Here is a 25,412-nt window from a genome sequence, read left to right on the forward strand (position 1 = left end):
AGGTGTGGCATATCAAGAAGCTGATTAAACAGCGTGATTGATACAAAGGTGCACCTTGAGCTTGGGACATTACAATGCCACTCTAAAATGTGCAGTTTAGTCACACAACACAATGCCACAGATGTTTCAAGTTCACGCTCATCTGTGTGCTCGTTGTCCTCACCAGGGTTGTCATGTTTTGTCTTATATTGTCTTGTCATTTTGCTTTTCCTTCTGTTCGTTTTCCCCCTGCTGGTCTTTTTAGGTTCGTTCCCCTTTTTCTCCCTCCCTCTCTCTCTTCTCTCTATCGTTCCGTTCCTGCTCCCAGCTGTTCCTATTCCCCTAATCAATCATTTAGTCTTCCCACACCTGTTCCCTATCTTTTCCCCTGATTAGAGTCCCTATTTCTCCCCTTGTTTTCCGTTTCTGTTCTGTCGGATCCTTGTATATTGTTCACCGTGCTGTGTCTTTGTATCGCCCTGTCGTGTCGTGTTTCCCTCAGATGCTGCGTGGTGAGCAGGTGTCTGAGTCTGCTACGGTCAAGTGCCTTCCCGAGGCAACCTGCAGTTTATTATCGAGTCTCCAGTCAGTTCTCGTGATTACGAGTGGAATTGTTTTTTATGCTTTATTTACCGCTCCGATTTGTCTAGGAGTGTTGCTATTTCCTTATACTGGATTAAAGACTGTTTTCGCCAAGTCGCTTTTGGGTCCTCATTCACCTGCATAACAGAAGGATCCGACCAAAGAATGGACCCAGCGACTACAGACGCTCGTAACACTGCCGTCGAGATCCAAGGAGCCATGCTCGGCAGACACGAGCAGAAATTGTCTGCTGCTCGTCATGCCATGGAGAACCTGGCCGCTCAGGTTTCCGACCTCTCTGGACAGTTCCAGAGTCTTCGTCTCGTGCCACCTGTTACTTCCTGGTCTGCCGAGCCTCTGGAACCTAGGGTTAATAACCCACCTTGCTACTCCGGGCAGCCCAAGGAGTGCCGCTCCTTTCTCACCCAGTGTGATATTGTGTTCTCTCTCCAACCCAACACATACTCTAGAGAGAGAGTTCGGGTTGCTTACGTCATTTCACTCCTTACTGGCCGGGCTCGAGAGTGGGGCACAGCTATCTGGGAGGCAAGGGCTGATTGTTCAAACAATTACCAGAACTTTAAAGAGGAGATGATTCGGGTTTTTGACCGTTCAGTTTTTGGTAGGGAGGCTTCTAGGGCCCTGGCTTCCCTATGCCAAGGTGATCGATCCATAACGGATTACTCTATAGAGTTTCGCACTCTTGCTGCCTCTAGTGACTGGAACGAGCCGGCGCTGCTCGCTCGTTTTCTGGAGGGACTCCACGCAGTGGTTAAAGATGAGATTCCCTCCCGGGAGGTTCCTTCCAGTGTGGACTCTTTGATTGCTCTCGCCATCCGCATAGAACGACGGGTAGATCTTCGTCACCAAGCTCGTGGAAGAGAGCTCGCGTCAACGGTGTTTCCCTGCTCCGCATCGCAACCATCTCCCTCCTCTGGCTCAGAGACTGAGCCCATGCAGCTGGGAGGTATTCGCATCTCGACTAAGGAGAGGGAATGGAGGATCACCAACCGCCTGTGCCTCTATTGCGGATTTGATGGACATTTTGTCAATTCATGTCCAGTAAAAGCCAGAGCTCATCAGTAAGCGGAGGGCTACTGGTGAGCGCTACTACTCAGGTCTCTCCATCTAGATCCTGTACTACTATGTCGGTCCATCTACGCTGGACCGGTTCGGGTGCTACATGCAGTGCCTTGATAGACTCTGGGGCTGAGGGTTGTTTCATGGACGAAGCATGGGCTCGGAAACATGACATTCCTTTCAGACAGTTAGACAAGCCTACGCCCATGTTCGCCTTAGATGGTAGTCATCTTCCCAGTATCAGATTTGAGACACTACCTTTAACCCTCACAGTATCTGGTAACCACAGTGAGACTATTTCTTTTTTGATTTTTCGTTCACCTTTTACACCTGTTGTTTTGGGTCATCCCTGGCTAGTATGTCATAATCCTTCTATTAATTGGTCTAGTAATTCTATCCTATCCTGGAACGTTTCTTGTCATGTGAAGTGTTTAATGTCTGCCATCCCTCCCATTTCTTCTGTCCCTACTTCTCAGGAGGAACCTGGCGATTTGACAGGAGTGCCGGAGGAATATCATGATCTGCGCACGGTCTTCAGTCGGTCCCGAGCCAACTCCCTTCCTCCTCACCGGTCGTATGATTGTAGTATTGATCTCCTTCCGGGGACCACTCCTCCTCGGGGTAGACTATACTCTCTGTCGGCTCCCGAACGTAAGGCTCTCGAGGATTATTTGTCTGTGTCTCTTGACGCCGGTACCATAGTGCCTTCTTCCTCTCCTCCGGCCGGGGCGGGGTTTTTTTTTGTTAAGAAAAAGGACGGTACTCTGCGCCCCTGCGTGATTATCGAGGGCTGAATGACATAACGGTTAAGAATCGTTATCCGCTTCCCCTTATGTCATCAGCCTTCGAGATTCTGCAGGGAGCCAGGTGCTTTACTAAGTTGGACCTTCGTAACGCTTACCATCTCGTGCGCATCAGAGAGGGGGACGAGTGGAAAACGGCGTTTAACACTCCGTTAGGGCATTTTGAGTACCGAGTTCTGCCGTTTGGTCTCGCCAATGCGCCAGCTGTTTTTCAGGCATTAGTTAATGATGTTCTGAGAGACATGCTGAACATCTTTGTTTTTGTCTACCTTGACGATATCCTGATTTTTTCACCGTCACTCGAGATTCATGTTCAGCACGTTCGACGTGTTCTCCAGCGCCTTTTAGAGAATTGTCTCTACGTGAAGGCTGAGAAGTGCTCTTTTCATGTCTCCTCCGTTACTTTTCTCGGTTCCGTTATTTCCGCTGAAGGCATTCAGATGGATTCCGCTAAGATCCAAGCTGTCAGTGAGTGGCCCGTTCCAAGGTCACGTGTCGAGTTGCAGCGCTTTCTAGGTTTCGCTCATTTCTATCGGCGTTTCATTCGTAATTTCGGTCAAGTTGCTGCCCCTCTCACAGCTCTTACTTCTGTCAAGACGTGTTTTAAGTGGTCCGGTTCCGCCCAGGGAGCTTTTGATCTTCTAAAAGAACATTTTACGTCCGCTCCTATCCTCGTTACTCCTGACGTCACTAGACAATTCATTGTCGAGGTTGACGCTTCAGAGGTAGGCGTGGGAGCCATTCTATCCCAGCGCTTCCAGTCTGACGATAAGGTTCATCCTTGCGCTTATTTTTCTCATCGCCTGTCGCCATCTGAACGCAACTATGATGTGGGTAACCGCGAACTGCTCGCCATCCGCTTAGCCCTAGGCGAATGGCGACAGTGGTTGGAGGGGGCGACCGTTCCTTTTGTCGTTTGGACAGACCATAAGAACCTTGAGTACATCCGTTCTGCCAAACGACTTAATGCTCGTCAAGCTCGTTGGGCGTTATTTTTCGCTCGTTTCGAGTTTGTGATTTCTTACCGTCCGGGTAGCAAGAACACCAAGCCTGATGCCTTATCCCGTCTTTTTAGTTCTTCTGTGGCTTCTACTGATCCCGAGGGGATTCTTCCTTATGGGCGTGTTGTCGGGTTGACAGTCTGGGGAATTGAAAGACAGGTTAAGCAAGCACTCATGCACACTGCGTCGCCGCGCGCTTGTCCTAGTAACATTCTTTTCGTTCCTGTTTCCACTCGTCTGGCTGTTCTTCATTGGGCTCACTCTGCCAAGTTAGCTGGTCATCCCGGTGTTCGAGGCACTCTTGCTTCTATTCGCCAGCGCTTTTGGTGGCCGACTCAGGAGCGTGACACGCGCCGTTTCGTGGCTGCTTGTTCGGACCGCGCGCAGACTAAGTCAGGTAACTCTCCTCCTGCCGGTCGTCTCAGACCGCTCCCCATTCCTTCTCGACCATGGTCTCACATCGCCCTAGACTTCATTACCGGTCTGCCTTTGTCTGCGGGGAAGACTGTGATTCTTACGGTTGTCGATAGGTTCTCTAAGGCGGCACATTTCATTCCTCTCGCTAAACTTCCTTCCGCTAAGGAGACGGCACAAATCATCATCGAGAATGTGTTCAGAATTCATGGCCTCCCGTTAGACGCCGTTTCAGACAGAGGTCCGCAATTCACGTCACAGTTTTGGAGGGAGTTCTGTCGTTTGATTGGTGCGTCCGTCAGTCTCTCTTCCGGGTTTCATCCCCAGTCTAACGGTCAAGCAAGCAGAGAGGGCCAATCAGACGATTGGTCGCATACTACGCAGCCTTTCTTTCAGAAACCCTGCGTCTTGGGCAGAACAGCTCCCCTGGGCAGAATACGCTCACAACTCGCTTCCTTCGTCTGCTACCGGGTTATCTCCGTTTCAGAGTAGTCTGGGTTACCAGCCTCCTCTGTTCTCATCCCAGCTTGCCGAGTCCAGCGTTCCCTCCGCTCAAGCGTTTGTCCAACGTTGTGAGCGCACCTGGAGGAGGGTGAGGTCTGCACTTTGCCGTTACAGGGCACAGACTGTGAGAGCCGCCAATAAACGTAGGATTAAGAGTCCAAGGTATTGTTGCGGCCAGAGAGTGTGGCTTTCCACTCGCAACCTTCCTCTTACGACAGCTTCTCGTAAGTTGACTCCGCGGTTCATTGGTCCGTTCCGTGTCTCCCAGGTCGTCAATCCTGTCGCTGTGCGACTGCTTCTTCCGCGACATCTTCGTCGCGTCCATCCTGTCTTCCATGTCTCCTGTGTCAAGCCCTTTCTTCGCACCCCCGTTCGTCTTCCCTCCCCCCCCGTCCTTGTCGAGAGCGCACCTATTTACAAGGTACGTAGGATCATGGACATGCGTTCTCGGGGACGGGGTCACCAATACTTAGTGGATTGGGAGGGTTACGGTCCTGAGGAGAGGAGTTGGGTTCCGTCTCGGGACGTGCTGGACCGTTCGCTGATTGATGATTTCCTCCGTTGCCGCCAGGATTCCTCCTCGAGTGCGCCAGGAGGCGCTCGGTGAGTGGGGGGGGTACTGTCATGTTTTGTCTTATATTGTCTTGTCATTTTGCTTTTCCTTCTGTTCGTTTTCCCCTGCTGGTCTTTTTAGGTTCGTTCCCTTTTTCTCTCTCCCTCCCTCTCTCTCTTCTCTCTATCGTTCCGTTCCTGCTCCCAGCTGTTCCTATTCCCCTAATCAATCATTTAGTCTTCCCACACCTGTTCCCTATCTTTTCCCCTGATTAGAGTCCCTATTTCTCCCCTTGTTTTCCGTTTCTGTTCTGTCGGATCCTTGTATATTGTTCACCGTGCTGTGTCTTTGTATCGCCCTGTCGTGTCGTGTTTCCCTCAGATGCTGCGTGGTGAGCAGGTGTCTGAGTCTGCTACGGTCAAGTGCCTTCCCGAGGCAACCTGCAGTTTATTATCGAGTCTCCAGTCAGTTCTCGTGATTACGAGTGGAATTGTTTTTTATGCTTTATTTACCGCTCCAATTTGTCTAGGAGTGTTGCTATTTCCTTATACTGGATTAAAGACTCTGTTTTCGCCAAGTCGCTTTTGGGTCCTCATTCACCTGCATAACAAGGGTCTTGACCTGACTGCAGTCCGGCATCGTAACAGACTACAGTGGGCAAATGCTCACCTTTGATGGCCACTGGCACGCTGGAGAAGTGTGCTCTTCACAGATGAATCCCAGTTTCAACTGTACTGAGCAGATGGCAGACAGCATGCATGGAGTCGTGTGGGCAAGCGGTGTGCTGATGTCAACGTTGTGTACAGAGTGCAGGCATAAACTACGGACAACATGAGATCCTGAGGCCCATTGTTGTGTCATTCATCTACCTCATGTTTCAGCATAATAATGCACTACCTCATGTCGCTAAAAATATCCCAGTTCTTCCATGGTCTGCATACTCACCAGACATATCACCTGGTGAGCATGTTTGGGATGCTCTGGATTGACGCAGTTACAGCAACTTTGCACAGCCATTAAAGTGGAGTGGGACAACATTCTACAGGCTACAATCAACAGCCTGATCAACTCTATGAGAAGGAGATGTGTCGCACTGCACGAGGCAAATGGTGAGGATGTAAGTACAGATAGTAACATTAGTATAAATCCCCTCCCACGGACCCCGCAGCCGGACAATCTTCTCATGGCTTCTGGAGGGAAATGCTGTAGGAATGCTCAACCGGTGTCGCTCATTCAGCCGACAGAAACTAACAACCGGTTTTCCCCATTAAGCAGCAAGTCAGAGTCTGAGGCTGAGCCTTCTCTGGTCTCTACTCCTCCCATTACGGGGTCTGAGATGCCGAAGGCTCCCACCATTAGCTCTGACAAATTGAAAACCCTAGTCATTGGCGACTCCATTACCCGCAGTATTAGGCTTAAACGAATCATCCAGAGATCATACACTGTTTACCAGGGGGCAGGGCTACCGACATTAAGTCTAATCTGAAGATGGTGCTGGCTAAAGCTAAAACTGGCGAGTGTAGAGAGTATAGAGATATTGTTATCCACGTCGGCACCAACAATGTTAGGATGAAACAGTCAGAGGTCACCAAGCACAACATAGCTTCAGCGTGTAAATCAGCTAGAAAGATGTGTCGGCATCGAGTAATTGTCTCTGGGACTCACCCACAAACAGGACCAAGCCTGGCCTGCTGAGGAGTGACGGACTCCATCCTAGCTGGAGGGGTGCTCTCATCTTATCTACCAACATAGACAGGGCTCTAACTTCTCTAGCTCCACAATGAAATAGGGTGCAGGCCAGGCAGCAGGCTGTTAGCCAGCCTGCCAGCTTAGGGGAGTCTGCCATAGCACAGTCAGTGTAGTCAGCTCAGCTATCCCCATTGAGACTGTGACTGTGTCTCGACCTAGGTTGGGCAAAACTAAACATAGCGTTGTTCGCCTTAGCAATCTCACTAGGATAAAAAAAATAATGTTCGATCCCTCACTTCAAAGGCAGTTATAGTCAATGAATTAATCACTCATAATCTTGATGTGATTGGCCTGACTGAAACATGGCTTTAGCCTGATGGATGTACTGTGTTAAATGAGGCCTCACCTCCTGGTTACACTAGTGACCATATCCCCCATGCATCCCGCAAAGGTGGAGGTGTTGCTAACATTTACGATAGCAAATGTCAATTTACCCCCCAAAAGCACTTTTGAGCTTCTAGTCATGAAATCTATGCAGCCTACTCAATCACTTTTTATAGCTACTGTTTACAGGCCTCCTGGGCCATATACAGCATTCCTCACTGAGTTCCCTGAATTCCTATCGGACCTTGTAGTCATAGCAGATAATATTCTAATTTATGGTGATTTTAATATTTCACATGGAAAAGTCCACAGACGCACTCCAAAAGGCTTTCGGAGCCATCATCGACTCAGTGGGTTTTGTCCAACACGTCTCTGGACCTACTCACTGTCACAGTCATACTCTGGACCTAGTTTTGTCCCGTGGAATAAATGTTGTGGATCTTAATGTTTTTCCTCATAATCCTGGACTATCGGACCACCATTTCATTACGTTTGCAATAGCAACAAATAATCTGCTCAGACCCCAACCAAGGAGCATCAAAAGTCGTGCTATAAATTCTCAGACAACCCAAAGATTCCTTGATGCCCTTCCAGACAAAAAACAGTTAACCACCTAGCTGAGGAACTCAATTTAACCTAGCTCATTACCCGAGATGCAGTTGCAACCCTAAAAATTAAAAACATTTGTCATAATAAACTAGCTCCCTGGCATACAGAAAATACCCAAGCTCTGAAGCAAGCTTCCAGAAAATTGGAAGGGAAATGGCGCCACACCAAACTGGAAGTCTTCCGACCAGCTTGGAAAGACAGTACCGTGCAGTATCGAAGAGCCCTTACTGCTGCTCGATCATCCTATTTTTCCAACTTAATTGAGGAAAATAAGAACAATCTGAAATGTCTTTTTGGTACTGTCGCAAAGCTAACTAAAAGCAGCATTCCCCAAGAGAGGATGGCTTTCACTTCAGCAGTAACCTCATGAACTTCTTTGAGGAAAAGATCATGATCATTAGAAAACAAATTACGGACTCCTCTTTAAATCTGCGTATTCCTCCAAAGCTCAGTTGTCCTGAGTCTGCACAACTCTCCTCCTATGTTGAGCATAATAAACGTCTCTCTATCCACCGGATGTGTACCAAACTCACTAAAAGTGGCAGTAATCAAGCCCCTCTTGAAAAAGCCAAACCTTGACCCAGAAAATATAAAAAACTATCGGCTTATATCGAATCTTCCATTCCTCTCAAAAAATTTGAAAAAGCTGTTGCGCAGCAACTCACTGCCTTCCTGAAGACAAACAATGTATACGAAATGCTTCAGTCTGGTTTTAGACCCCATCATAGCACTGAGACTGCACTTGTGAAGGTGGTAAATGACCTTTTATTGGCGTCAGACCGAGGCTCTGCATCTGTCCTCGTGCTCCTAGACCTTAGTACTGCTTTTGATACCATCGATCACCACATTCTTTTGGAGAGATTGGAAACCCAAACAAGTTCTGGCCTGGTTTAGATCTTATCTGTCGGAAAGATATCAGTTTGTCTCTGTGAAAGGTTTGTCCGCTGACAAATCAACTGTAAATGTTGGTGTTCCTCAAGATTCCGTTTTAGGACCACTATAGTTTTTACTATATATTTTACCTCTTGGGGATGTCATTTGAAAACATAATGTTAACTTTCACTGCTATGCGGATGACACACAGCTGTACATTTCAATGAAACATGGTGAAGCCCCAAAATTGCCCCTGCTAGAAGCCTGTGTTTCAGACATAAGGAAGTGGATGGCTGCAAACTTTCTACTTTTAAACTCGGACAAAACATAGATGCTTGTTCTAGGTCCCAAGAAACAAAGAGACCTTCTGTTGAATCTGACAATTCATCTTTATGGTTGTACAGTCGTCTCAAAAACAACTGTGAAGGACCTCGGCATTACTCTGGACCCCGATCTCTCTTTTGACGAACATATCAAGACTGTTTCAAAGACAGCTTTTTTTCCATCTATGTAACATTGCAAAAAATCAGAAACTTTCTGTCCAAAAATGATGCAGAAAAATGTATCCATGCTTTTGTTACTTCTAGGTTAGACTACTGCAATGCTCTACTTTCCGGCCAACCAGATAAAGCACTAAATAAACTTCAGTTAGTACTAAATATGGCTGCTATAATCCTGACTAGAACCAAAAAATGTTATCATATTACTCCAGTGCTAGCCTCCCTACACTGGCTTCCTGTTAAGGCAAGGGCTGATTTCAAGGTTTTACTGCTAACCTACAAAGCATTACATGGGCTTGCTCCTACCTATCTTTCCGATTTGGTCCTGTCGTAAATACCTACACATACGCTACGGTCACAAGATGGAGGCCTCCTAATTGTTTAGAACTGTTTGCTTAGAATTTCTAAGCAAACAGTTGGAGGCAGGGCTTTCTCCTATAGAGCTCAATTTTTATGGAATGGTCTGCCTACTAATGTGAGAGACGCAGACTTGGTCTCAACCTTTAAGTCTTTACTGAAGACTCATCTCTTCAGTCGGTCATATGATTGTGTATAGTCTGGCCCAGGAGTGTCAAGGTGAACGGAAAGGCTCTGGAGCAACGATCCTAGCTGTCTCGGCCGGTTCCCCTCACTCCACTGGGATTCTCTGCCTCTAACCCTATTACAGGGGCTGAGTGGTGGTCTTCCATGCCGTCCTAGGAAGGGTGCGTCACTTGAGTGGGTTGAGTCACTGACGTGATCTTCCTGTCTGGGTTGGCGACCCCCTTTGGGTTGTGCCGTGGCAGAGATCTTTGTGGACTATACTCGGCCTTCTCTCAGGATGGTAAGTTTGTGGTTTAAGATATCCCTCTAGTGGTTTGGGGGCTGTGCTTTGGCAAAGTGGGTGGGGATATATCCTGCCTGTTTGGCCCTGTCCGGTGGTGTCATCGGATGGGGCCACAGTGTCTCCTGACCCCTCCTGTCTCAGCCTCCAGTATTTATGCTGCAGTAGTTTATGTGTCGGGGGCTAGGGTCAGTTTGTTATATCTGGAGTACTTCTCCTGTCTTATCCGGTGTTCTGTGTGAATATAAGTATGCTCTCTCTAATTCTCTCTTTCTCTCTCTCGGAGGACCTGAGCCCTAGGACCATGCCTCAGGACTACCTGGCATGATGACTCCTTGCTGTCCCCAGTCCACCTGGCCGTGCTGCTGCTCCAGTTTCAACTGTTCTGCCTGCGGCTATGGAACCCTGACCTGTTCACCGGACGTGCTACCTGTCCCAGACCTAATGTTTTTTAACTCTCTAGAGACAGCAGGAGCGGTGGAGATACTCTTAATGATCGGCTATGAAAAGCCAACTGACCTTTACTCCTGAGGTGCTGACTTGCTGCACCCTCGACAACTACTGTGATTATCATTATTTGACCATCTTGGTCATTTATGAACATTTGAACATCTTGGCCATGTTCTGTTATAATCTCCACTTGGCACAGCCAGAAGAGGACTGGCCACCCCTCATAGCCTGGTTCCTCTCTATGTTTCTTCCTAGGTTTTGGCCTTTCTATGGAGTTTGATTTGATTTGATTCATCAACCCGTACGGCATGACGAGGTACTCATAGTGCCCAGAGGTGGTACTGAAAGCCGTCTTCCACTCGTCTCCCTCTCGAATACGCACCAGGTTGTAAGTGCTCCTGAGATCTAGTTTGGTGAAGAAGCGTTCCCCGTTCATTGACTCTATCATTGTGGCTATGAGCGGTAGTGGGTAGCTATTCCTCACAGTGATCTGATTCAGACCCTGATTCAGATCTGATTCAGATAGTCAATACACGGACGTAGACCTCCCTCCTTCTTCAAAAAAAATAAACTACAGGAGGCGGGTAAAGTGGAGGACCGAATGTACCCCTGACGCAGGGATTCGGAGACATATGTTTCCATAGCCTCCGTCTCCGCCTGTGAGAGTGGATACACGTGACTCCTGGAAAGTGCAGCGTCTACCAGGAGATCTATCGCACAATCGCCCCGTAGATGAGGTGGTAATTGAGTCGCCTTCTTTTTGGAGAAGGCGAGAGCCAAACCGGCATATTCAGGGGGAATGCGCACGGTGGAGACCTGGTCTGGACTTTCCACCATAGTAGCACTAACGGAAGCCCCTAAACACCTACATGAGCACACTCGCGACCACCCCATGAGAGCCCTCTGTGGCCAAGAAACAGTGGGGTTATGACAAGCTAACCAGTGTAGAACCAGCACCACAGGAAATGCAGGTTAGTCAATAATGAAGAGACTAATTCTCTCTGGATGACCCCCCTGCATCACCATGCCCAATGGCGCGGTGACCTCCCTAATTAACCCTGACCCTAATGGTCGGCTATCTAAGATGTGAACAGGGAAGGGCACATCTACGGGAACAATAGGGATCCCTAAACTATATCAAGCGCCTTATGCAGGGAATATTCAGGGAACATAACAGACACAAACATATGTACAACAGAGGGCCCTGGGTGAGAATGGTGCCGGCTCACCTGGGGTGACGCCAGAGCTCCCTGCCTGCTGCCTCGATTCCCAGAGGAACCAACCCGGCACCGACCGGCAGTGTGACCTCTGCGGCCACAGATGGTGCACGAGTGGGAACCCCCTCGGGTCTCCTTAGGCACCGCCCCTCCCAGCTCAATGGGTATTAGAGAGGGAGCGTGGGAAGATGGAACCACCAGACCCCAATCTGAATGTCCACGAGTGGCCAGCAGGTTGTCCTGCCGGATGGACAGGTCCACCAGCTGGTCAAATGTGAGGGAGGTGTCTCTGCAGGCCTGCTCCCGACGGACATCCGCGCGCAGAATGCAACGATAATGGTCGATCAGGGCCCTGTTTTTCCACCCCGCGCCGGCAGCCAGGGTCCTAAACTCCAGGGCGAACTCCCGGGCGCTCCTCGTCTCCTGCCTCTGATGGTAGAGGCGCTTACCCGCCGCTCTATCCTCGGGCGAGTGGTCAAAGACTGCCCAGAAACGAAGGGTGAACTCCTCAAACTGGTCCAACGCCGCATCTTCCTCTCTCACACGGCGTTGGCCCACTCCAGGGCTCTCCCGGTGAAGCACGAGACGAGGGCGGACACCCTCTCACAGTCCGATGGAGCTGGGTGGACCGTGGCCAGATAGAGGTTTAATTGAAAGAGGAACCCCTGACAGTTGGCAGCCCTCCCGTCGTACTCCTGTGGCAAGGAGAGACAGATCCCACTGGGTTCAGGTGGGAAAGGGGTGCTCAGGGGAGACCACGGTTGTGCTGGTGGAGGCGCTGGAAGAACTCCCTGTCTCTCCCAGCGGTCCATTGTCTGGACAACGCAGTCCATGGCGGCACCAAGATGGTAAAATAAAACTGCATGCTCCTGGACACGCTCCTCAACCTCAATGGCTGGGGTACCCTCTCCTGCTGACTCCATAGTAGAGGTTGGAGATTCTGTAATGGGTGCGTGTCGGTGGCAGGGAAGTCAAACGCAGGAAAAAGAACTTGGTATAAACAGAGTCATTTAATAAGTGCTCATTCAACTCCAAAAACCAAAATATACAAAAATAACATAAGTGGGTACAAAACCCGTCGCACACCGACACCTGACTTGCACAAACATACAATAAAACAATAATTGACAAAACATGAGGGGAAACAGAGGGTTAAATACACAACATGTAATTGATAAGATTGGAAACAGGTATGAAGGAAGACAAGACAAAACCAATGGAAAATGAAAAAATGGATCAATGATGGCTAGAAGGTCAGTGACGTCGACTGCCGAACACCACCCAAACAAGGAGAGGGGCCGACTTAGGTGGAAGTCGTGACACTTGGGTACATTTTCGAAACTATTCTCTCATTTATCATATACTTTGCACACGAACCGCCACCCATTTGGAATAAGAAATCATCAATGTATTTACATGTGAGTGCCTTTGTTCACCATTTATCTCTGTTGGAACCAGGCCTTCTTAGGAAGGATGTGGGTTGGCCTTTCAGCGGCACGCTTGTAAGGCTCTGATTGTCTGGAAGGGTCCGCACCGTCTCTTCTACTGTTGTTCACTCTGGAAGATAGCCAGCCATTGGTGATGCGTGTAGTAGGATAGTCTCACTTAGATTCACTTTTCTCGATATCTGACTTAGGACAGCTAATCATCCATACCAGTGATTGGCTGGGAGGTGAGCTTCTCGCCTACACCTCATGTGGATTATTCAGGGTTCAGGATTCAGACCACTTTACACACACAGCTGCAACCTGGCAATGTTCTGGTCTAAAGGATGGTGAGTTTATTTCTTCACCTCGTGTTGAGTTTCAAAGTTCCAACCATTTCAAATGTGTAGCTCCCGCCTCCCATTTCCTGGTCTCTGAGATTCAGCGTTTAAACCACTTTAGATGTGGGCTGCAACTGCCCATCTTTCCTGGTCTGAAATGTTCATTCTTAGCCAGTCCTTTTAAGCACTCTGGTCAAAAAGGACGGTTCCATCACGCTGACACGATCTTCTGACCTCACTCCTGGCGTGGCTACTTAATGTGCAAAGGATATGATGGGATGTTATCTCTTATGCCTTCTAAAACCACATTCATATCTTAACAAAAATGCTTTCATAATTGTTCATATCATATGCACAACGCATTGGATGGAAACTTGACATATAAAGGGGATATCCTTTCCAAGTTACAGTATTTCATCCATACAGTTTATAATGACATGACAAAATGAAAGCCAATATGACATTAGTTTCCTGTAGCTCCCCACTAACTATTCACCACATTCTTACGTTAGAATTATTGTTCCAGTATTCACTTTTGACGTGTTACGAGTTTCGGCTGGAAAACCTCTGTGAAGCAAAGAATATTCCTTGGGTTAGATACAGGAGGGGAAGAGAAAGTATCCTTCTCCTGTAATTTACAACAGGGTGTGAACTGTCAACCCCGCCAGCAGCTCCCTCCCCCCTCTATGGGTGAGAGAGGGCCTGGTTACAGTCATCCATTGCCAAGCTGATCTGACCCATTCAGATCCTCACAGGACAGTCATGACACATGACAAGATAAACTAGTCATACAAATGCCAGTATTGGATTTAAGATTTTATTTTCTTCTTTTGTTGAAACTGTAAAAGTTTGTCCTTGGATTAACACAATATGATAATACACTCAATGTTATCTTGTACAGGGGTGTACTGATTCATTGAGTTCAAGAAAACAGAACAACACCGTAAATGCAACACATGACAATGCCTGGCGAGTCTACTGTCAGTTGGGTGTCTACTGTGTGAGGATTCTACTGAGTGTGACCTGTTTGCTCGACCTTTAAAGACAGGAAGTTGACTACATTTCAAAATCACTTACAACCATTCACTCTGGTTCAACCTGGAAGTCAGTCTGCCTCTGCCAACTATTTTGTTGTCATCATGCCACACATGAATGCAAATCTGAAACTATATTTTAATAAATTAAATGTAAACAATGTATACTAAATGTACTACAATACTTGAGATTGAAAAATAAGCACTTTATTCATGTAGCAACACTTGTGATAGCATGACACAACATAATAAGAGCTCTATGAACTAAATAGACAATCAATTAGATATCAACAGTGCCTTCAGAAAGTATTTACACCCCTTGACATTTCCCACATTTTGTTGTGTTACAAGGGGGAATTCAAATGTATTTGTCTTTTATATTATCATCACAAAAAACTGTAATGTCAAAGTGTAAGAAAAATTGTAACATTTGTAAAACAATTAAATAAAATACTAATATCTCTTGATTAGAAAGTATTCAAACCCCTTAGTCAATACATGTTAGAATCACCTTTGGGAGTGATTACAGCTGTGAGCCTTTTTGGGTAAGTCTCTAAGAGCTTTGCATAGCTGTATTGTACAATATTTGCACATTATTCTTGACAAATTCTTCAAGCTCTGTCCAGTTGGTTGTTTATCATTGCTAGACAGCCATTTTCAAGTTTTGCAATAGATTTAAGCTGATTTAAGTCAAAACTGTAACTAGGCCTAACATTCAATGTCGTCTTTGTAAGCAACTCCAGTGTATATTTGGCCTTGTGTTTTAGATTATTATCCTGCAGAAAAATTGAATTTGTCTCCCAGTGTCTGTTGGAAAGCAGACTGAACCAGGTTTTTCTCTAGGATTTTGTCTGTGCTTAGGTCTATTCTAATTATTTTTTATCCTAAAAACCTTCCACTCCTTGCCGATGACAAGCATACCCATAACATGATGCAGCCACCACTATGCTTGAAAATATGAATAGTGGTACTTAGTGATGTGTTGTGTTGTATTTTCCCTAAACATAACACTTTTGTATTCAAGACATAAAGTTGATTTCTTTGCCTCATTTTTTCCAGCTTTACTTTAGTGCATTATTGCAAACAGGATGTATGTTTTGGAATATAATTCCTTCTTTTCACTCTGTCATTTAGGTTAGTATTGTGTAGAAATGACAATGTTGATCCCTATCCTCAGTTTTCTCCTATCACGGCCATTGAACTCTAACTGTTTTAAAGTCACAATTGACCTCATGGTGAAATCCCTGAGTGGTTTCCTTCCTCTCCAGCAACTGAGTTAGGAAGGACGCCTGTATCTTTGTAGTGACTGGGTGTATTGATACACCATCTGAAGTGTAATGAATAACTTCACATGCTCAAACAGATATGCAATGTCTGCTTTTACATGTTTTACTCATCAACCAATATTTGCCATTCTTTGCAAGGCATTGGAAAACCTCCCTGGTCTTTGTGGTTGAATCTGTGTTTGAAATTCACTGAAACGCACGACTGAGGGACGTTATAGGCAATTGTTTGCGTGGCGTACAGAGATTTAGAAGTCATTAAATAATCCTGTTAAACACTATTGCACAGAGTCCATGCAACTCATTATGTGACTTGTTAAGCAAAATTGTACTCCTGAACGTATTTAGGCTTACCATAGCAATGAGGTTGAACACTTATTGACTCAAGACATTTCAACATTTTCATTTTTAATTAATTTGTTGAAGAAACATTTCCACTGACATTATGGGGTGTTGTGTGTAGGCCAGTGACACGACATCTCAGTTTAATCCATTTAACATTCAGGCTGTAACAACAAAATGTGGAAAAGTCAAGGGGTGTGAATACTTTCTGAAGGCACTGCACAAGTGCTGGGTTATTAAGGGGAGAGACAATTTACAGTTAAAAAAACTAAACTATGTCTGAAATACAGCTCTGAATCACCTGTCAGCTTTCCCCCACTAATGTTACTGACGATGTTGCAGATTCATAGTCCCTGACTGGAAGGTTAATATACAGTATGTCGTGTGCATCATATCATTTGAGAACATGATGATACTGTACCGCTGCTCCTCCATATTGTACTTTCAACACTATTACTCATGATGGAAAAATGCAGCTGGCCTTGAGCATTTCATGTCATTAGAACAGTGTTTTAATCTATTTGTGTATTAATTAGAGTACCATGAGTACAAGGTAAATCTCTATCAGTTAATATTGTCAAAATTACAAGGAATATTAATAATAAGCAGAAAGTAAATAAATGATTAAATAATATCATAGCATTTACAACTTCTAAATACTGTAGCTCACCACATTACAATTACACAAATTCCTCGTAAAAATTAAAGTGCACAGGGGACAAAAAGGTACGGTATGGTCCTATAGACATTGATTAGGGATATGTTTAGGGATATTACGGATATGTCTGTGTTTACACTTTCTGCTCACACCCAAAAGTAGACCATTTGCTGTCCAGACATTTTCAAGGCTACAGATGACATCTGTCTAGCTATGAAAGATGTTGAAACAGCCCACAGTCCTGAAATGTGTGTACACAATGACAATGTGTCATCATACCGATAACAACATCAGCCAAGAATCACAGAACAATGTTTAGACAAAGCAACAGACAAACAAGTCAAGGGCACAGAGCCCTAAAGGTGGTACTATATTTACTGCCATCAGGTGGAGATTAACTTAAAAGGATCCTTAGCAATCCTGCCAGGCCTAAACCAGTGACTTAGCAGTGAATCGTTAATTAATATTTTTCTCCCACTGTCATATAAATCATCATATAAATAATATTTATCATATAAATAGTTTCTCTACCAGGTGTCACTGCTTTTATCAACATGATAAACTTATCAATGTATCCCTCTGCCTAATGTTCAGTCAATATCTCTCCATTAGTAGGAATATTACACACGCACATCAACATGTACGCATGCACTTCCACACCCACAAAATACACCTGAAAAGCATGTACTTTTTACAACTTCATAACTGTAACTGTAACCAGACTGTAACTGTAACCTTCATATTTTTGTTAAATTGCTGCTGTATTGCATTTACAGCACCAACCCAGTGTCAATGCAGAGCATGAGAATAGAGGAACACTACCAGGCTCCAACCACATCATCTTGTGTGCCTGGATTGAAGAAGATGGTGGATTTGTTTGGGAGCACCTGTGTCCCCCAGTTAGTGGGCAGTGGGCATTCCAGACCCAGTCTGATCCGCATATACAACTGTTTATAGAGGCGCTAGTGGGCAATGTTCATTCCGGACCCAGTCTGAGTGTAACACCCATTGTACGTCTTGTTTCCTTATGCAAATGAATAGATGGGGCTCATGGGGGAGTTAGCCATCGGGGAGTGGGCTTCCTGGCTCCTGCTCTCACTGAACTCTGTATCTCTGTCATCCCTCTCCTTGTGTCCAGTGTACTGGCCAATGAAGGAGCCGTCCTCGTTGAACTCAATCTCCTGTCCATCACCATAGTCCACCAGACTGTCGTCACTATCTGTCCGTTTCATCATGGTGTCTACTGTCGTCTGGCCCCTGCCAACTTTAGTCTCTTCCTCCCTGGAAGAAAAAGGACAATATCAGAGGATATGCTTCAGCAGCTGTGGTTATGGCTTCACAGCTTTCTGCATACAGTTCTAGACTAACTGGTTATAATATTTACCGTCGGGCAGAGTAGGGAATGGTGGTGACACGACTTATCCTGAAACATTAAAATAGATTGTTAAGGAATTATGTTGAGAGAGAGTGTTGAAGAACTTTGCTATAAAATGTCCTAAAATGGTTGATCATTCAATCAAATCACTTTAAACCATTCATTTGTTTCAACAATGACAACAAGTTGAATCGTAGACAGACCTTTTTTATGTTGTTTATTGTTGTTGTTCAGATTTCTGATTATTGGTTATGAATATGAAATAAAGTCAATATATAAGTAAAATAATACAAAATAATAGAGTAAAAATGGTGTAAACTTGTCAGTGTTAGTCTTATCATACCTTTCCAGAGACCTTCAGTAGTCCAAAGGCGAAAAGAACAAGGATGAAAATTTGAACACATTAGTAGTCAGAATAGAGAGATCAATTGGGGAGTATTGTGGAGTTAACAGGAAAAATACATTATTCTGAAATAATGACAACACCAAATGGTACAATATTGTTAGGGAATTAAATGATTTTTTCCCCCAATGTTGAATATTATTACCATGACATATTACCGTATGAATACATGTTTATATGACTGTAGATCGCTGTTCATGTGGAATTATTTAGATACCATATCTGTCTTAAAGGGAAACTGACATGATGAGGAATACTTCACAAAATTATTATACATGGTATATGTGGTTTACTTTGACCTACACAAATCTTGCATTGGTACCACTGATACCTATCTCAAGTCAAGGTTTTCTCAGTTGATTTTCAGACAGTTCTGTTATATTGCTTACCGATAGTCAAATGATCCCTCCTGATCTTTGTCATCCACTGGCTCCAATGTCACTTCTTTCTTGTCCCGTACTGAAAATAAAATTCTCTGTCTTGTTACTTTGACCAAATATAATATAAGCAATTGTGATGGGTGAATGCTTCAGCTTAGGTTTGGCGCATTTCCCTTGATCAGGGAGAAGAGCCTTGATCAGGGAGGTGGCCAAGAACCCGATGGTCACTCTGACAGAACTCCAGAGTTTCTCTGTGGAGATGGGAGAAACTTCCAGAGGGACAACCATCTCTGCAGCATTCCACCAATCAGGCCTTTATGGTAGACTGGCCAGACGGAAGCCACTCCTCAGTAAAAGGCACATGACAGCCCGCTTGGAGTTTGCCAAAATGCACCTAAAGGACTTTCAGACCATGATAAACAAGATTATTTATTCTGATGAAACCAAGATTGAACTCTTTGCAAGAAGAAGCGATGCAGGTACAGAGGACAAAGAGCCGGATGCCTGGTCAGAACCCAGAGAAGGTGACTGGGAAAGCTGCTGTTACCGTCAATACTACTTGCCAACGTGCAATCATTGGACAATAAATTAGACGAGGTACGATCACGAATATCCTACCAACTGGACATCACAAACTGTAATATTCTATGTTTCAAGGAATCGTGGCTGAATTACGACATGGATATTCAGATAGTGGGATATATGCTGCACCGGCAAGATAGAACAGCACACGAGGGGGAGGTCTGTGCATATTTGTAAACAACAGCTGGTGCACGAAATCTAAGGAAGTCTCTAGAATTTGCTCACCTGAAGTAGAGTTTATTGTGATAAATTGCAGGCCACACTACATGCCGAGAGAGTTTTCAGCTACACTTTTCGTGGCTGTTTATTTACCACCACAGACAGATGCTGGCACTAAGACCGTACTCAGTCAGCTGTATAAGGAAATAAGCAAACAGGAAACCACTCACCCAGAGGCAGCACTCCTAGTGGCCGGAGATGCAGGGAAACTTTTTAATGCAGGGAAACTTAAATCAGTTCTACCAAATTTCTATCAACATGTTAAATGTGCAACCAGGGGGAAAAAAATTCTAGATCACCTGTACTCCACACACAGAGACCCGTACAAAGCTCTCCCTCGCCCTCCATTTGGTAAATCCGACCACAACTCTATCCTGATTCCTGCTTACAAGCAAAAATTAAAGCACGAAGCACCAGTGACTCTGTATTTAAAAAAGTGGTCAGATGAAGCAGATGCTAAACTACAGGACTGTTTTGCTATCACAGACTGGAACATGTTCCAGGATTCTTCCGATGGCTTTGAGGAGTACCCCACATCCGTCACTGGCTTTATCAATAAGTGCATTGAGGACGTCGTCCCCACAGTGATTGTACTTACATACCCCAACCAGAAGTCATGGATTACAGGCAAAATTCACACTGAGCTAAAGGGTAGAGCTGCCGCTTTCAAGGTGCGGGACTCTAACCCGGAAGCTTACAAGAAATCCTGTTATGCGCTGCGACAAACCATTCATGTACATACTACCTCAATTGGGCCGACCAACGAGTGCTCCCGCACATTGGCTAACCAGGCCATCTGCATTGTGTCGTGCCACCCACCACCTGCCAACCTCTTTTACGCTACTGCTACTCTTTGTTCATCATATATGCATAGTCACCATATCTACATGTACATACTACCTCAATCAGCCTGACTGGTGTCTGTATGCAGCCTCGCTGCTTTTATAGCCTTGCTACTGTATATAGCCTGTCTTTTTACCGTTGTTTTATTTCATTACGTACCTATTGTTCACCTAACACCTTTTTTGCACTATTGGTTAGAGCCTGTAAGTAAGCATTTCACTGTAAGTTCTACACCTGTTGTATTCGGCGCACGTGACAAATAAACTTTGTCAAGCATCATGGAGGCAACCTGGCACCATCCCTATGGTGAATTATGGTGGTGGCAGCATCATGTTGTGGGGATGTTTTTCAAGCGGCAGAGACTAGGAGACTCTGGAGCTCTGTTAGAGTGACCAGTCAGGATCGAGGGAAAGATGAACAGAGCAAAGTACAGAGAGATCCTTGATGAAAACTTGCTCCAGAGTGCTCAGGACCTCAGACTGTGGCGAAGGTTCACCTTCCAACAGAACAGCAACCCTAAGCACACAGCCAAGACAATGCAGGAAGGGCTTCGGGACAAGTCTCTTAATGTCCTTGAATGGCCCAGCCTTAGCCCCGACTTGAACCCGATCAAACATCTCTGGAGAGACCTGAAAATAGCTGTGCAGCGAAGCACCCCATCCAACCTGACAGAGCTTGAGAGAATCTGCAGAGAACAATGGGAGAAACTCCCCAAATACAGGTGTGCCAAACTTATAGCGTCATACCCAAGAAGACTCAAGGCTGCAATTGCTGCCAGAGGTGCTTCAACAAAATACTGAGTAAAGGGTCTGAATACTTGTGTAAATGTGATATTAAAGTAGATTTTTTTTATTGTAAATTTGCAAAAATATATTTAAAAAAACGGTTTTTGCTTTGTCATTATGGGGTATTGTGTGTAGATTGATGAGAACAACTATTTAATACATTTTAGAATAAGGCTGTAACCTAACAAAATGTGAAAAAACGGATCTGAATACTTTTCAAATCCACTGTATGTTCCAGCCCCACAACCATGCGCTCAAAGACAAAAATTGACCCACGGCTTAATGTAATTGGGGACCCCCTCTTTAGAGTAAAGACATGTAATTTAACTGTAACAATGTATTACCTTTTAATGAGTCATGAACACAACTAGTTATGATGTTGTCATCTGATTGTCAAACAAATCACTTTAAAAAACTAGGCCAGCCTCCCTCAAAAAATGTACAATAAAAAAGAAACGAAACGTACAATGATTTCTTATTCATGACGATCCGTGTTTCATACTTTTCCAGTCAATTCGTAAGAGGCTGAATCTATTTCACTATAGAAAGCATCTGAGTGAGGCAAACAACAACCCTCTGTTGTAGTATCTGTAGCCCAGTCTAGTGGTTAAGATTGTTGGGCCGGTAACTGAAAGGTTGAGGTTTTGAATCCCTGAGCCGGCAAGGTGGAAAAAATCTGCCGTTCTGTCCTTGAGCAAGGCAGTTGCTCCCCGGGCGCTGATGATGTCAGTTAAAGCAACCCCCTGCACCTCTCTCATTCAGAGGGGTTGGATTCAATGCGGAATACACATTTTAGTTGAAAGCATTGAGTTGAACTCTTTTTGTCCAGACAGCATCAGATATATGGGCTACACATACTAAGAAAAAAGGGCACTGTTTTGCTCAAATGCTTTCTCCGGTGAGACCGATGGATCTTGCTGTTTGGTTATTTTTCTAGGTAAAAATTATAAATATATTCTGAGACAACCTATCGGATCTGAATTTCAGGGCACCCCCTGGACATGCCACTGAGTATTAGGTCTGTCTCTCCATCTAAGAATGTTAGTCCTTTAATGGAGAAGTCTTGTGGACTACAGTATTGCTACAGTACCTGGGTATTTGCCCCCTCGGCTCCTTTTGATAAAGCAGACGACCAGCAGGATGAGCACGAAGAGAGCCACAGCACACATCACACCAATTACCCAGCCCTGAGTGGAGAGGTCCACCTGCTCCCGAGCATAAGCTGTATGTAAACACACACATATGATTAATTGTCATGATCAAATGCAGATGTGTGGATGTTTAATGGCTTGTAATTGTGTGCTGTGGTTGACCTGCAGTGTTATACCTTCAGTTGTATAATGGGGTGATTCCTCTGTGTACCACTCTCCTACCCCGATTCTAGTCTGTGCTGCTATGGTGAATCTATAGCGGGTGTAGCGATCATATCTGCGAACAGCAAAACTGGTGGTGTTTGGGGGAAATCCCTCAACGTGCAATTCTTCCCCCTGAGTTGCGTTCACTGTAGAGAGAGTGCACAGTAGTGAGCCATGAGAACGTATGGTTAAGAGACATGCAGCTACTGTACTTACTGTAGATACTGTACCTTATTTGCTCACCTGGCTTATGAGTAAGTCATCCTACCTGTCTGATATTTGAGTATGTATCCGGTGACGATGCCATTGGGCTCTGCAGGAGTGTCCCAGTCCACCCAGATCATGTCCAAATGTCTCTGCTGGATTCTGAAGGATCTTGGAGCAGAGGGTGCTACAGACATAGATCAGAGGTCAAGTCTGAGAATAAACACTGGTAAATACATGATTAGGAAAATAACCCTGACAGAAAAAGTGTCTGCCACATCTAATACAGCACCGCAGTCCTCTTCCTTACTTCCCTCTGGAGTGGAGAACTCTATGGTGTTACTGGGATGTCCCTCGTATCGGTTGTTGGCCACCACTATGTACATCTTGTAGTTGCTGTAAGGGATGAGTCCCGGCAGGACACCAGAGAGACGCGGCCCGCTGGCTGGAAAGGCTTTCGACTTCATGGCCCTGCTCACACTCAGCCACCTCAGCTGGCTACTGTCTCGCCAGAAGTAGACCTGGGATAGGGGGGACACAACACATGCATTCGTTCTCTATTTTGATCTGTCGTTTATTCCCTCATTCATCCATTTATTCATTCATGCAGCCAGTGTGTGAAGGGCTCTTCCTCCACCTCTCTCCTAATGAATAACAATTTCGCCTGGATCTCTACTTGTCAGAACAGATTGTCACACTTGGAATTGAAAACCAGAAACTAAACAGGCCACCTATTCCCATTAGTCTAACCTTGTATTCCTTCAATTCTCCCATGATGCTGCTGCGAGCCACGGGGTCCCAGTGCACGGTGACCTTAGTGGCCTCTATCCTGGACACACGCAGGTTGAGGGGGGCAGCAGTGGGACCTGAGAGACACCAGGAGGAAGTTGTAATTCACTACGGTATGGCTAAATATGATATGGATCGATCTAGGTCTATAGCTACCTGTAAATGTATATAAAAAAGTGTCTCTGTATCTGCAGGAAGGGATGGGAGGTCATACTCACGGTCTTCTCCAGAGTAGCCTATGATGACAGGGGACTCTGGGCCCATCCCAAAGTCATTGACAGCCTGGACCTTTATCTCGTATGGTGTGAAGGTGTCTGTGTCGTAGATGTAGTATTTACACCACCAAGTGGTAGCGTTCTTCCACTCCTCCCTGGAATCCCTCCGTTTCCACCACACCAAGTACTTTAGGTGGGGACCGTTCCACTCTCTGTTGTTTAATGCCTTTTTCCCATACCAGACACGGAAGTTCAATTGTACGGAATAAAAGTTGTTATTCTTCATTGAATAAACATTGAGTTACAAACGAATGAATGGAGAATTAGCTTTTGAAAACACTTTGAATGTATCACCTCCCAGCTGATCATCATGTTGTTTCTCCATGTTCCCACTCCCTGGATGTTTTTAGGGATGGCGTCTGGAGCTGAGAATCATAGCAAGTACACAGATTATTTTGGGAAAGCTCATGGTCCAATTTTTTTAATATGAAAGATAATTGTCACCTGTGTTCCTGTTTAATACAATTAATGAAGCCAATGGGAAATCCATTATTCATATCACATTATCAAACTCATCAAGCATGAAATACTCACGTGCTCCACCAGTCTGGAAGTTGGCTGACGAGCGACTGGGTTTACTCATACCAATGTCATTGATAGCAATGACCCTAAACTCATAGATAATGAATGGTGACAGTTGCAGAATGACAGAGTTCAGGTTTCCAGGGTACGTGGAAAGGTTTCTCCACTTGAAAGGTAACCAGTCGTCATCATCATACTGCACCAGGTTTTCTGGAGGAAAAGCCCAGAAGAACACACTGATTCCTTCAGTTGATGGTAGCTAACTGACTATTTCAATGAAAATATGACGTATACGTGGCCTGAATCCAGGCCTATGTTTACTCTGGATGTCCTGCTCCTGAGGTGTAGACAGTAGGGTAGAGCTGTTACCTTTGATAGGACTGTGATTGCTATCTCCAGGGGTCCAGGTAAGCCTGACGCTGCGCTCAAAGGGGTCCGACAACTGCAAGTTTGTAGGGGGGTCTGGACGATCTGGGAGGAAGGTAAGGAAACTTTTGATGCAAATTCCAAAAACATACAGCATGCTTATGAAGTATTTATCTGCTACTCTTACATAATGCAATGTAATTAACATTACATAACATGTAATGCGATTGCCGAAACACAGTGTATGTACTGTAGCTATGTATGTTAACTAAGTGTCAAGTTATAGTCCTTACCCATCACCACCAGGCGGGCGGAGGCAGTGTTCTTGTCCATCTCAGTCTTGATGATGCAGGTGTAATTGCCCTCGTCTCCTCTATTGACATTTGTGATGACCAGAGTTGATTCATCCAGCGACAGCCTGGACATAATTAAAAGGACACAATACTGTTATTATTACGAAGTCATCTTGACAAATTCAGTTGAACTATTCACCATTTAGCCTTTAGTTATACTCAGATATAGACTATAACTCTGTTAATTTGATGTTAGCTACAGTCATCGAAATCCACTTCAATCAGTGTGAAGCCATTTCCGGTCACAACTTGCAGGACTTGTTTACGTTTTGCTGTGCGTTTTGTGCGTTTTGTTGCCAACTTTACTTTGCTACCTGACAACTTTACGGTTTTTACTTTTTAATTACCGTTTATATCTTAGTTTTTTCCCTCACTCAACTTTTTTTCATTCAACTTTTTCACTCAGGGTGCTTTTTCT

The 25,412-nt window shown here is 45.2% G+C and overlaps 1 protein-coding gene across 5 annotated transcripts in view; it reads right to left on the reverse strand.

Annotated features, from left to right (window-relative positions):
- Nucleotides 1-15,131: 15,131 nt before the first annotated feature.
- nfascb (neurofascin homolog (chicken) b) overlaps nt 15,132-25,412 on the reverse strand; it is a 28,398-nt gene continuing 18,117 nt past the window's right edge. For 4 of the 5 annotated variants that reach the window (XM_046344003.1, XM_046344002.1, XM_046344000.1 and 1 more), the window contains 14 exons: nt 24,935-25,059; nt 24,645-24,746; nt 24,288-24,485; nt 24,048-24,118; nt 23,697-23,919; nt 23,440-23,555; nt 23,000-23,210; nt 22,754-22,876; nt 22,458-22,631; nt 22,221-22,352; nt 18,711-18,780; nt 18,262-18,273; nt 17,928-17,966; nt 15,132-17,824 (listed from right to left, as the gene is read on the reverse strand). In XM_046344003.1, the coding sequence (XP_046199959.1) occupies nt 17,569-17,824; nt 17,928-17,966; nt 18,262-18,273; nt 18,711-18,780; nt 22,221-22,352; nt 22,458-22,631; nt 22,754-22,876; nt 23,000-23,210; nt 23,440-23,555; nt 23,697-23,919; nt 24,048-24,118; nt 24,288-24,485; nt 24,645-24,746; nt 24,935-25,059 (1,852 nt within the window). In that variant the 3' untranslated portion in view covers nt 15,132-17,568. The remainder of the gene's footprint in view (nt 17,825-17,927; nt 17,967-18,261; nt 18,274-18,710; nt 18,781-22,220; nt 22,353-22,457; nt 22,632-22,753; nt 22,877-22,999; nt 23,211-23,439; nt 23,556-23,696; nt 23,920-24,047; nt 24,119-24,287; nt 24,486-24,644; nt 24,747-24,934; nt 25,060-25,412) is intronic. The other variant, XM_046344004.1, reaches the window with a different exon arrangement.

The sequence above is a fragment of the Oncorhynchus gorbuscha genome, linkage group LG03 (assembly GCF_021184085.1).
Source record: "Oncorhynchus gorbuscha isolate QuinsamMale2020 ecotype Even-year linkage group LG03, OgorEven_v1.0, whole genome shotgun sequence".
NCBI lineage: Eukaryota > Metazoa > Chordata > Actinopteri > Salmoniformes > Salmonidae > Oncorhynchus > Oncorhynchus gorbuscha.